General features: G+C 40.2%; 1 protein-coding gene across 3 annotated transcripts in view; it reads right to left on the reverse strand.

Moving 5' to 3' along the window:
* Positions 1-12,960, reverse strand: part of CCDC88C (coiled-coil domain containing 88C) — a 66,918-nt gene that overhangs the window by 26,252 nt on the left and 27,706 nt on the right. For all 3 annotated transcript variants that reach the window (XR_012717249.1, XM_075282389.1, XM_075282390.1), the window contains exons 8-19: positions 12,465-12,649; positions 11,479-11,560; positions 10,164-10,322; positions 9,109-9,255; positions 8,489-8,633; positions 7,448-7,629; positions 5,639-5,776; positions 4,460-5,530; positions 3,814-3,941; positions 3,185-3,326; positions 2,066-2,221; positions 1,159-1,320 (exon numbers count right to left, since the gene is read on the reverse strand). Coding sequence is in view for 2 of the 3 variants with exons in the window: in XM_075282389.1 (XP_075138490.1) it covers positions 1,159-1,320; positions 2,066-2,221; positions 3,185-3,326; positions 3,814-3,941; positions 4,460-5,530; positions 5,639-5,776; positions 7,448-7,629; positions 8,489-8,633; positions 9,109-9,255; positions 10,164-10,322; positions 11,479-11,560; positions 12,465-12,649 (2,697 nt within the window). In the remaining variant the exon portion in view is untranslated. The remainder of the gene's footprint in view (positions 1-1,158; positions 1,321-2,065; positions 2,222-3,184; positions 3,327-3,813; positions 3,942-4,459; positions 5,531-5,638; positions 5,777-7,447; positions 7,630-8,488; positions 8,634-9,108; positions 9,256-10,163; positions 10,323-11,478; positions 11,561-12,464; positions 12,650-12,960) is intronic.

Here is a 12,960-nt window from a genome sequence, read left to right on the forward strand (position 1 = left end):
GCTGTTTGTTCTGTCTAATGTATTAAGAAAACATTGTTATTCTTTGGTACCAATATTGTTGGGGTTACACATGTAGGGGTTTTTAATATCATATAGGTCGGTACATTCAGAGATTCTGCTCTCATTTTAGATGTTACATTTTAGCTGCTGCTCAGAGATTGGTTTATTTTCAGTGATCAGTTACAATTACAGCAATACCACAATTATATATTTATTTTTCTCCTGCTATGGAGTTTAACATATGGGATAAATATTTTATTAGTTTATAGTTTGGCCACTTTCAGACACCTAAAGTGTTTTGATTGTGTTTAACTTTATTTTTATATCCAATCGGGAATTTATTTATTTTTTTAATGTTCATTCATTCATTCATTCATTTTCACTGTGCTTTTACTTGAACGCTAGGGGGTCTGTTCGCAAGTATCATATACTACAATACTAATGAACTGTAGTATATTGAGAATCCATTCACTTCTATTACAGCCTGTATTTGGCAGCCCATTGTAGAAGGATCGTAACAAGCCTGGGAGCTTTCAATAGGCCTGCCTCTTGTGGAAACAGATTGCTGCCCCCGAATATCAGATGCGTCTGTCACATTTGACTGAAGCATCTGAAAAGTTAAAACCTGTTTAAACAGTAAATATTTAGTGGATATGGTGCTTAGTTCCTGAGCCTGCGCCATATTTAGGGAGGTATATCTGCCATACTTGAGAGGATGTCGAGAAAAGCATAGTCATTGCATGCTATGAATGGAATCCTCAGCAGTACAGTAGATCTGTCACTTGTCATCGTATCCCTTCTCCCAACTAATAAGAGTTTCCTACAGGCACAACTATCTTACAACACTACATCTATGGATTGTATTTTGCATTATTTATATCAATTGGACTACATACTATGCATGGACAGACATCGTGCTGTTTCTAGAAGAAAGTAAGCATGTTTTTCCTAAATCCTTAACAACCCCTGTTAAGGCTCAACAATCCATGCTGTACATATTATATTATCTGCTTCATGTATAATTTCCCCCAAAACTAAGCTATTGGAACTAGATTGAAAATATGTAGCCATCTATAAAATAGTCCCATCTATAGATTATCTGCTTTTCACATCCCAACAACTTCTTGTGTCATCCATGTGTGAAAACAAACCACTCACCTGCAAATTTGCAGTCTGTGTCTGCAAAGCTGTGTTGTTTTCTTGCAGGAAAGTGATCTGTTTCTGCAGCGCCCCCATCTGGTTATTAAGGGAATGGTTCTGTGTCTCCAGATGCCGCAGTTGGTCTTTCATGAGCTTTTTCTCTGCTTGTAAAGCGGCATTCTAAATAAAATAAAAAAAGGGAGAAAAATGAGGAAACTAACAAACAAATCCAATATATATTAAAGGTAAACATAATGTTAAACTATGTCATGCATTGCCATGCCTCACCAGCTAAAATTCTGTCTGCCAGCAGTCATCAGTAAGGGAAGTTTATGGAAACAGATTGTTATTGGGCTTAACAAATCACTGCAGGGGTAGAAAGATCTGCTCCCCTTACTGAGTACTACAGCTGGAAATTGTGGGAACAGAAACAGTTCCTTCCACCAGAATCTATTTTTCCTTCAGTTACTTCAGAAACAGTTCCTGTTATATCCTTACAGGAGAATGGGAACTACTGAGTCCATGTAGCACAGCTGAGCTACACCATTTCTGTAGCTCTCTTTCTCCTCTATGGGAACAGCATAGAGTAGCACTGCTTGACTGTTCCCACACATCCTACCCTAGGAGATTGGAGTGAAAGAAGTTATTCCCATCATGTCATCCATTTGCTGAGATGGGGATAAGTCTTTAACAGAAGATATATATACATCTATATAAAGTTTGCTTCCCATAGTGGTGTCAACAGGTTATCCTGTAACCATGGATGTAAGAAGAGACTTTGAAACTCTCCATCAGAAAAATAGAAGCTGCAGTCTCTATAAAGATATAAATGAAATTAATCTACACAGTATATTGGTGACCAAGTTCTCTGAGGAATTAACATGTAATAGACTAAGAGGAGTGACACACATCAATGTGAACTTACATCCCTCTCCAGCTCAATGACTCGGTCCTTCACCTTCCACAGCTCCCTGGTACTCTCTGGTTGCCCATTCTCCAGGGTCTCTGTGTTGTGGATGTTACGGCCACTCCTACCGCGGGAATTGTGGACAGTCGGTTCTACATTCTCGTTTTGCTTCAGCTAAAATTTCGGACAAAGAATATTTAACAACCACAGCAGCAAAGAGCAAGATACTGGTTATTTTTCTTGTCCGTTGGCTTCCCAACAGCTGACAATCTAAATCTCCAATCTGACTTTCCTCCTTTCATGTAAAGTTTATGTGTCTTTCTCACGCTCCGCTGGTACTGTGTGCCCTGCTGGTGATGGCCTGTCCCTTCCTGGTGCTGATTATGTTTCCTGTACATACAATATATATATATATATATACACAGCAGAGCCTGCATTAACTCTGCCAGGATATTAATCGTCCTTCCATCTGCAGCATTCATATACTTAAAAGGGCCCATTCAATCTTGTGTTAATAAGATCTGCAACTTTCCAACATACCTTGTACTTTAGTGTCTCATGGTTTTTACAATCTCTGCCTGCTATCAGACTGAAAACTAGCTCCAATCCATACTAATATCCCCTAAGTCTATAAGTCTACAGCATCAGCAAGCGCCATTTCCATTGGAAAAATAACATCTAAATCTTACAGTTAAGGGGAACGTGTGACATGAAAAAGGTTCTTCAATCTGTAGACACCATGCTATATAGCAGGAGGAGCGGAACAGATCAATATGTTTGTTGGTGAAGATTCAGTATAACTTCTCATTTATTCATTGAAATCTCTGTTCTTTCTATGTTGAGAAGTCAATGGGTGTTCCTATCAATGAATGACAGCCTCCTATCTATGTCTGTACATACAGAGATAGCTGTTAGTCACAGATAGGACCACCTTCTACACATAAAGACTAGAGATTTTAATGGATAACAATCTTTTCCCCATACAAACCTATATAATCAATCTGCTCAGCTCCTTTTGCTCTATCGAATGCTACTTGCAAATTGTGCTGCATTTTTTACATGTAACAGATTTCCTTTAACTACATCAAAAATATGCCACATAACGCTGAATCGTACACCTCATCCTTGACTTCTTACCAAATTCAGCTCATTCTGCAGCTGCTGGTTAATACTCCGGACTTCTTCCACCTGACCCTCAAGCACCAGAATTTTACTTTCTTTTAAAGCCAAATTTGTTTTTAGTGTTGATTCAATTTTACTTTCCAGAACCTTGTATTTCCTGTAAAACATAGAATAACAACAGTCACTTGTTATAGATTATAGGTTTCAGTGCTGAGAACCTCCACTTATATTACATATAATGGACTGATCGTGGAGGGCAGGAATATTTCTACCCTTTCTGTCCATTGCCCTATTACTAACAATGCAGTCAGCGTGTTCCATGCCTAAAACAGAGCAATAGGCTGTAACACCTGTCCTATGGCAAGTCTGGCTCAAGACAATAGAGAGACATAGATTGTATTCACATGTATAACAAAAGGAGTCAAGAGCTATTTATTGTAAGTTCAGTTGCCCTATAAATCCTTATTTTTCATCAAACCAAACTTAACGTTTTAATGGATTTTAACATTTTATGTATTAAATAATGTAGCTCCATCTACCTTTCCTCAGACAATAGCCTCTACACGTGCCAATATGTTACGTTACTACAGTATGCCACCAGTAAGAAAAGCTAAACCTTAGCTTGTTATATGGGAATCACTTACAATTCAGCATTACTGTTCTCATCTTGCAGCATTAACTCTTTATTTAAGCCAATCTTCTCCAGTTCTAGGCTCAGTTTGTCCAACTCAGTTGACATTTGTTGGGTTTTTAACTTTTCCAAAACCAGGTCCTGTCAAAGAGGTCTGAGTAAGTAAATGTGAACTACCAACATATACAGTATAAGTGAACTCAAAGAACAGTGAATTTCTAGAACAAACATCTCATTTAGAATATCTTACAATATATTTTTGCCTACATTGTAGATTTTTATACATCCAAAGCTGCTACAATTCCACTGATTTCTAGTCACCAGAACACAGTGCAAGGTGGGAGCTTAGAATCCTTATTTGTTAGATGGTTCCCTTGAAAACACTATAATGACTATGTCTCCCTCCAGCACTGAGCAGGAATCTTTGGACAGCATGCGTTTTCCTGCAGAACCACCACAAAGAAAACTATACATTACACAGGGCAAGTGGAGGACGTTCTTTGTATCCTCTTTTCACTCTAAAGAGACAAGGATCCAAAAATGGTGACCTCCCTCTATTAACTCACAATAGAATGCATGAAAATGAGTTTCCTAAATTGGACAACCCCTTTAAATTCTAAGTCACAGCCAGTATCAGTAAAATATACTGAATTCCATACCTCTCTTAGTGTTGCCAGTGTTCTTTTATCCACAGTTAGTTGTTGCACCAAGTCTTTGTTCTCCTTCTCTACTTCTCGAGTTCTAGAAGACAATTCCCTCAGCTTTGAAACTTCCTTCTCAAGTGTTTTGTTCTCCTTCTCCAGGTCAGCCAGTTTGACAGTGTTATCATCCAGTATGGCGTCTTTCAGCTCTACCTGCTGCCAAAGCCTCTTTGACTCCTTCTCTAACATCTTCTTGTCTTTCTCCAACTGTGTCATTTCCTGTTCCATGATCTTCTTCTCTTGTTCCAACCTTTCCAACCTCTTGCTAGAAATCTTCATTTCCTCCAAGGTCTTCTGCAGTTCTTTATTTTCCTTCTCAGTTTCCTTGAGCTCTGCTTCTACATCAGTCACTTTCTTTTTTCCAGTCTCAATCATCTGCTGAAGTCTCCAGTTTTCTTCACTCAAGCCTTGGTAGCTTACTTCTAGGCGCTCTGATTTCTTCCCCAGCGCCTTCAGCATTTCCACATTTTTCTGCAGTTCTTCCTTCTCTTTATGGAGCTCATTGTTCTCTCTTTCAATCTGGGTGATCTTGGCACATGAAAACCTCATGGCTTCCACCGCTCTCCTGAGCTCCACATTCTCCTCATCCAGCTGCTTGTTCTCATTTTCTAGAACCTCCAGCCGAATGGAGACATTCTGCAATGTGTCTAGAGACTTTTTGAATATCCTATTTTCACTTTCCAGTTTTCCATTTTCTTTTTCCAGAATCTCCACCTTCTCTTCTATGATCCTCATGGAGGACAACTTCTTGGTCAACATTTCATTCTGCTTCTCCAGGCGTCGGACTTCCTTCTCCATCTCTTCTACTCTTTCCCCCTTGTCCTTTACCTGATCATATGCCTTCTGCAGCTGCTTCTTTTCATGCTCCACCTCATTCAGCTTACTGCTTGTGCCAGTGATGGTCTCATGCAGAATCTTATTTTCCATCTCAACTTCTTTGACTCTTGAATCTGCACTTTCCTGAGCCCTTTGTTGTAAAGCTGTCATCGCTTGAGACAAGTGTCTATTTTCCTGTTCCAGCTCTTTAATCTGCAGAGGATAAAATTTGCATTGTAAATCAAATGTTTTTATAATGATATCAATCGGTTCTTTTTTTTTATTAAAAAAAACAACCCCCAAAAACCTAAAATTACTGACCTGCTTTTCTTTTTCCGATTTAACATTGTCCAGAATTCGAGAAAGTTTTTCCTTTTCCTTCAGTAAATCTTCCCCAAGACTCTCCAAGTCAGCGCTGCTCTGTTTTTCTCTCTCAATTTGAGACTGCAGATTTTCAATCTTGAATTAACAAAATAAAAACTTTGAAATCCGTCACACATCTTCCCTAAACAGATGCATTTGACCTTACAAACCATGTTCTAAGACTATATGCACAAAATCTGGAAACCTGAAAAACATGACACCCCTAAAAACTATAAATACCACCTGACCCACTTTTAATGTACTTGTATTTCTGGGCAAGAAAGAGAAGTAATACAATGGAAAAGTAACTAATGATCAAAAATTACCCTTACAAATAAGACGATATACCATTTTTAAAGATATATACACTCACCGGCCACTTTATTAGGTACACCATGCTAGTAACGGGTTGGACACCCTTTTGCCTTCAGAACTGCCTCAATTCTTCGTGGCATAGATTCAACAAGGTGCTGGAAGCATTCCTCAGAGATTTTGGTCCATATTGACATGATGGCATCACACAGTTGCCGCAGATTTGTCGGCTGCACATCCATGATGCGAATCTCCCGTTCCACCACATCCCAAAGATGCTCTATTGGATTGAGATCTGGTGACTGTGGAGGCCATTGGAGTACAGTGAACTCATTGTCATGTTCAAGAAACCAGTCTGAGATGATTCCAGCTTTATGACATGGCGCATTATCCTGCTGAAAGTAGCCATCAGATGTTGGGTACATTGTGGTCATAAAGGGATGGACATGGTCAGCAACAATACTCAGGTAGGCTTTGGCGTTGCAACGATGCTCAATTGGTACCAAGGGGCCCAAAGAGTGCCAAGAAAATATTCCCCACACCATGACACCACCACCACCAGCCTGAACCGTTGATACAAGGCAGGATGGATCCATGCTTTCATGTTGTTGACGCCAAATTCTGACCCTACCATCCGAATGTCGCAGCAGAAATCGAGACTCATCAGACCAGGCAACGTTTTTCCAATCTTCAATTGTCCAATTTCGATGAGCTTGTGCAAATTGTAGCCTCAGTTTCCTGTTCTTAGCTGAAAGGAGTGGCACCCGGTGTGGTCTTCTGCTGCTGTAGCCCATCTGCCTCAAAGTTCGACGTACTGTGCGTTCAGAGATGCTCTTCTGGCTACCTTGGTTGTAACGGGTGGCTATTTGAGTCACTGTTGCCTTTCTATCAGCTCGAACCAGTCTGGCCATTCTCCTCTGACCTCTGGCATCAACAACGCATTTCCGCCCACAGAACTGCCGCTCACTGGATGTTTTTTCTTTTTCGAACCATTCTCTGTAAACCCTAGAGATGGTTGTGCGTGAAAATCCCAGTAGATCAGCAGTTTCTGAAATACTCAGACCAGCCCTTCTGGCACCAACAACCATGCCACGTTCAAAGGCACTCAAATCACCTTTCTTCCCCATACTGATGCTCGGTTTGAACTGCAGGAGATTGTCTTGACCATGTCTACATGCCTAAATGCACTGAGTTGCCGCCATGTGATTGGCTGATTAGAAATTAAGTGTTAACGAGCAGTTGGACAGGTGTACCTAATAAAGTGGTCGGTGAGTGTGTGTATATATATATATATATATATATATATATATATATATATATATATATATATATATATAGAAAATTTTCCTATAATTAGCCTCCTTTATAGCACAATGATCTCCGTAAAGCCTCCATGGAAGTGAAGAAATCAGCCAAGCAAGGAGGAGCACAGCTTCCCATTGACTGAATACACACCTTCTTGTTGAGTTGCTGGTTCTCCTTCTCCACTTCTTGGCTCCTGAGGCTACCCTCTTCCAGACTGATCGAGGCTTCTCGTAGCTCCTGAATGATTTGCTGGAGACTCTGGTTGTCCTTCTCTAGTTTCAGAATGCGGCTGGATGCCGACTCGTTCAGCTCAAACACAAATGATTTCCTAGCTGTGAGAAAAGGAATAAACTAAGTATCTGACCATGGGAAGACTAAACCGGGCCCTTGTGCATTTTAAGGTTATGCAACACATGAGCCAGGATACACTTGTGTTGAAGGCGTGTTGTAAACAGGACTACCTCAATGTCTGAATGATCAATCCACCCACTGGACACAAAGAGCAGTAAATTGCCATAGTCTAACCTCTAATCTGTACAGCTCAAGATGTTCCAACAATATCTCTCATCATGACCCGACTACTAGCTCTGCACCCCAAAAAAATGTAAAACAAGGGGCCACACGGTGGCTCAGTGGTTAGCACTGCAGCCTTGCAGCGCTGGAGTCCTGGTGTTCAAATCCCGCCAAGGGCAAAAAACCATCTGCAAGGAGTTTGTATGTTCTCCCCGTGTTTGCATGGATTTCCATCCCATATTCCAAAAAGACATACTGATAGGGAAAAATGTACATTGTGAGCTCTGTGGGGCTCACAATCTACATTTAAAAAAAAAAAAAAAAAAAAAAAAAAAAATGTAAAACATAATTTCAATTCAAGATCAAAAATTTCTTCTAATTCATCACTCACTGACAACAACCACTAGGGGGAGCTCCTCTGCTACATTTGTCAACTGTAGGCTATTCAATATTGAGTAAACATCTTGTCTAAATACTGAGCAGGTAACAGGACATGGGAAATAGTGAGCTAATGACAACCTCAGATCACAAGGCTGGAGGAGGACATATAGCAGTGGAATAAAACAGACTTTTGTTGCTTGACAGGTTTTTTTAATACGGTACATATGAGAAGGTATAACTTCCCCATCTTTGGTTACAATTCTTATAAATAGCACGCCAAGATGCTGCAGTTCTTACCATCGGAGAGGTCACTGCTCTTGGACACCTGCTCCAGTTCCCAGCCCAACTGTGCAGACTCATTCATGCTTTGCTTGTGAGCGATCTCCAGCACCATGTTCTCCTCTATCAGCTCCTCGATCCGGTTCTTATCTGTGAATCGGTCCTAACAGCACAGAATAAGCACATCAGGGATATTATCCAATGAACACTCTGTTATCCATAGCACCCAAGCCAGATTCTGTCATTTCTGCACATCTGATATTTATGTTAAACCCCTTCAAAAGTCATAAACCATTAATAGCCACTAATAGTCAGCAATCTGATGTCCGCAGAGGATGTACACAACTTATCATAAGATTGTGAATGATATGGGAATCTGAACAATGAAGAACTGCACCACTTCTACTCTTGTAGTGCTCGCTGGTGTGCCAGTCTTCACTGCAGTTTTGATATTCTATTCATAACTAGAAAAAGCCGGATGAATACAGCTATACATAGGAGAGCGCTGCAGCCTACAGATATGTAGGAAGACATAGCCTGAGGCGAAGAGATGATTGTATAATATACTGAGTACCAATATTACTTACTACACCAATATTGCTTACTGAAACTGTTATTGTAAGGATTTGACCCCTTACCAACTCCAGGTCGTGGATCTTTGATTTCAACTGCAGATTCTCTTTTTCAAGCTCATGCACTTTATCAGTCCGGGCCCGAGCTGTCTCCAACTGCTCCTCCAGCAGAGTCTTTGTCTCAATGAGAATCAGATTATCTTCTCTCAGCTCCTGCGGTTAAAATTAACTTTATCAGACCTTATATTATATAACTCAAATAAAATACAAAACCACACAGCCCTCATCTGTGCAGTAAAACACTCAGGAACCTTTACTGCCTATAGAAGCGTCAGTGTTCACTGTAGTTCTAGCATTATATTCTCAAACTAGTAAGATGAGAGGAGCAGAATAACAACCTACATACTTCCAGATAGATGCTGCACACAAAAACTAGTTTCATTTTAGACTGTTTTCCTGCAATTCTACTCATTTCCAAATACCTATTCTAAAACAAGAATTAATGCCGGAATAATGGAAGTCTTTCTAGAAATGGTGCCTATGTTCATTAGAAGCAGTAATATGATAATGTACAGAATAATCTATACGCAGGACGCTGGGAGTCGTCCCGGGTCAGTGCCCCTGCACACAATGCTATGCGGGATCAGCGTCTTGTCTCAGTTTCACCGCAGCTCTTTACATGTAATGTTAATGAGATCACATTTCTCCTCCAGAGGGAAACTGGAAATTTAATCTTTTACAGCAAAGAATATTCCAGCAAAGTTCATTTTCAGGGTGTCACGAAACCTGGAACATCGCACCAAGAGAATGGCTCTGTGGTGCGAGAACAGAGGACGCAATCATATATAACTAGGAAGTTTATCATGTAGGAGTCTGAATAACATAAGTGACAAGAGCCCCCTGTAGGAGCTGTAATAACACCGTAATAGTCATCAGCACCTTAAGAGGGGAATAAACTCCTCATCTTATATTTACCTACCAAGTATCGCCAGACTACTTACGCAATTGAGGCTCTTCGTGTGTTTTTTTTTTTATTGCTTGATGCCCCAGAAGAGAGCGACAGCTACAAACTGTGTGAACCTGATCATAAGGTTATGTAACTGAAGGAAACCTAAACTTACATCCATTCGGGCTTTGTAGAATTCAACATCATGAAGCTTTTCTCTGCAGCGAATGAGTTCACTCTCCAGACGGTCAACCTTGCTGGCAGCTTCCTTCAGTGAATCCAACTCATCCCTGTATGTGCGAGCGGTCCGAGCCTCAGCCGTCAGCTGGGTGTTCTGGGAAATGCAGGAAGCCGAGGAAACCATGGAAATAGTTTTTTTGTTTTTTTTTAAATTTCAATTTCATTAACTCTAATTAATGATCTAATTGACATAATATGACTGCAGATCAAAAAGACATTAGGCTGCCCATGTGTTGTGGTACAATTACAGAATTACCAGTATCTCATATGGGCGATTTACTACAATCACTACACCATTTGTGCCAAAAATGTGCCACTGTCATTTTATCTCCTCACTCAACACTTTTTAAGAGAGTGACTGGGGAGGGGATCAAGGTGGGCTGGGGCAGGGACTTGCTATAACTCACGTGAAAAAACGGTTAGAGCAGGAATCTCGGCTCCCAGGGTGCCACAATTAAATGCCTGCTAAAAGTTCTGCCACATCTCAAGTTTGTGGGCTTACAGATTTATGACTGGCATTGAAGACGCTCGTCTAACAAAATCCCCCCAATGTTTCCATATGAGAGAAAAGTCACATGACAAACTCAAGAACTCCTTATAGGAAAGCTGAAGGTTCCTCAAATCGCAGTAATGCTGCAATTTTACATAAACTGATGTACAACCCAAATGTCACTAGGGAGTTAAGATAAGATAATCCTTTAATATTCCCACAATGGGGATATTCAGTGTGTGACAGCCCTACAAATGTGCATTGTTGTGTAAAGGTTTTAGGTTATAGCCAGGTGTGAAAAAAATGCTGAAAAACAACAATGCTCTCAAATCTAGAAGTGTTAATAACAAAAGTGAATGAAGGAAAAAGAAATCTAAATGAAATATTTGGTGTGACCATCTTTGCATCCAAAATAGCATCAATTCTTCTAGATACACTTGCACTTGGTTTCTGAAGGAACTTAGCACAGATCTTCTGCGGATGTAGACTTGCCAATATGTCTCCTTCTGTCACTTCATGTAAGGACAGACAGGCTGATGCTGAGATCAGGGCTCTATAAGGGCCATATCATCACTTCAAGGCTTCCTCCTCTAAAGGGCGATCACACCAAATATTGATAGGATTTAGATTTTTTGTTCATTCACTTCCTTTTGTTAACTGGCAAAAATGAACTTGTAAACACTATTTTAAAGTATTTGTTACTTTGCAGCATATTTTATACACGCCTAAAACATTTGCACTGTATAGATTTGTCTTTTACCTCCTGTTTGAGTCTCTGAAGCTCCAGACTGAGCCTTTCAACTTCATGTTTAGTGTCCAAAAGAATTTCAGACTTTTCTTCCCTGTCAAAGTAAACAACAAAAATGATTTATTTATAAATTTGAAGATACGGATAATCTACATTGTACTCTGTATAGTCCTGCAGAGCTGCACTCATGATTCTGCAGTCGTCAGTACTGAAATCATCCCATTTCCTGCTTATTCATTGCCTGTATAGAGGTTGTTCTGGTGATTTGTATAAAACACTGTAAAGTCACAATTCTTGTAGGAAAAAACATAACTGTACTGTAAGAGCTTGGCTAAGCTGTAACGGAAGTGTCTGTTGTCATGCTTTCTGTAACACTTAGCAGAACTGTAAGAGCAGCTCTGCATACAACACAAGCAGAAGGGCTTATAATACATTTATGAATACTTAGGTGGGTTATATCTACTTATAAGCAACTTTACTTGGAAAATGACTTTCCCAAGTGCTGTTGAAATGCATGGTCCTCACATACTAGTCTTATAGGTCATTGAGATGAGCAAAAAGTATTCAAAACTCTAGTTTCGAATACCTCGCTCCATAGGATTGAATGGGAGTGGCTGGCACACAGCTGGTGCCGGCGGCAGGTGCTTAACTCCTTTGCGATTGGTTGCTCCCATTCATTCTTATGGGAGCGGAGGTATTCGAATCTAGGATTCGAATAGTATTCGCTCAACACTATACAATCTGCCCCAGCGATCCAAATCTTTGCTGCGTCCCTTATTTTTGCCAAAGCAGATTTCACAAAAATAGTTTTTGCAGTGTTTTTCACAAAACTATGGCTCAATTACATGGTCTTACTGCGATTCTATGCAAATGACTGCAAAAATCACAATCTGGCCGTGATGTATGACATTACCCAAAGGTTACATTACAATTCTCAATCATATTTTATGATTTCTGCACATTTCTGTTTGGTGTCTTCCCACCAAGGAGTAACTCACAATTCCTGCCGTAATCGTCGTAATTTCGCTTTACTATCTGCAAGCTCTACAGCCAGATGCTGCTTATCCTCTGTAGAGAAATGGTTGACCACATTCGATGACACATCTGTACTCGAAGACTTGACTGGACTGGGTGGATTCAGAGACTGGAGATAATCTCTTTCCTGGGTGAGATCTACAATCACCTGAAAGAACATGTACAATAATAAATCAGCCAATTGACAATGTCCGTCATATCATGTCTTGAGGAGGAGGACAAATTCCATAGCGGCTGTACACTGGGAGAAGCTTCTCTTGTGCTTAGAGTCTCCCCCAATATGTGATGTGCTATGTAAGAGATGCCATGTGGAATAGGGGAACCGTAGTGACAACTGTTTGGAGCACATTTCTGCTTTAAAGTAGGTGTCAGCTTTCATTTGCTAACTTTTGTAGCAGATGGGTTTTTGGAAGCCATTAATAAGGGCCAAAATGAGACTGCTACTGTTGCACCAGCTAT

This window comes from Leptodactylus fuscus, chromosome 7 (genome assembly GCF_031893055.1).
Source record: "Leptodactylus fuscus isolate aLepFus1 chromosome 7, aLepFus1.hap2, whole genome shotgun sequence".
Taxonomy (NCBI): Eukaryota; Metazoa; Chordata; class Amphibia; order Anura; family Leptodactylidae; genus Leptodactylus; species Leptodactylus fuscus.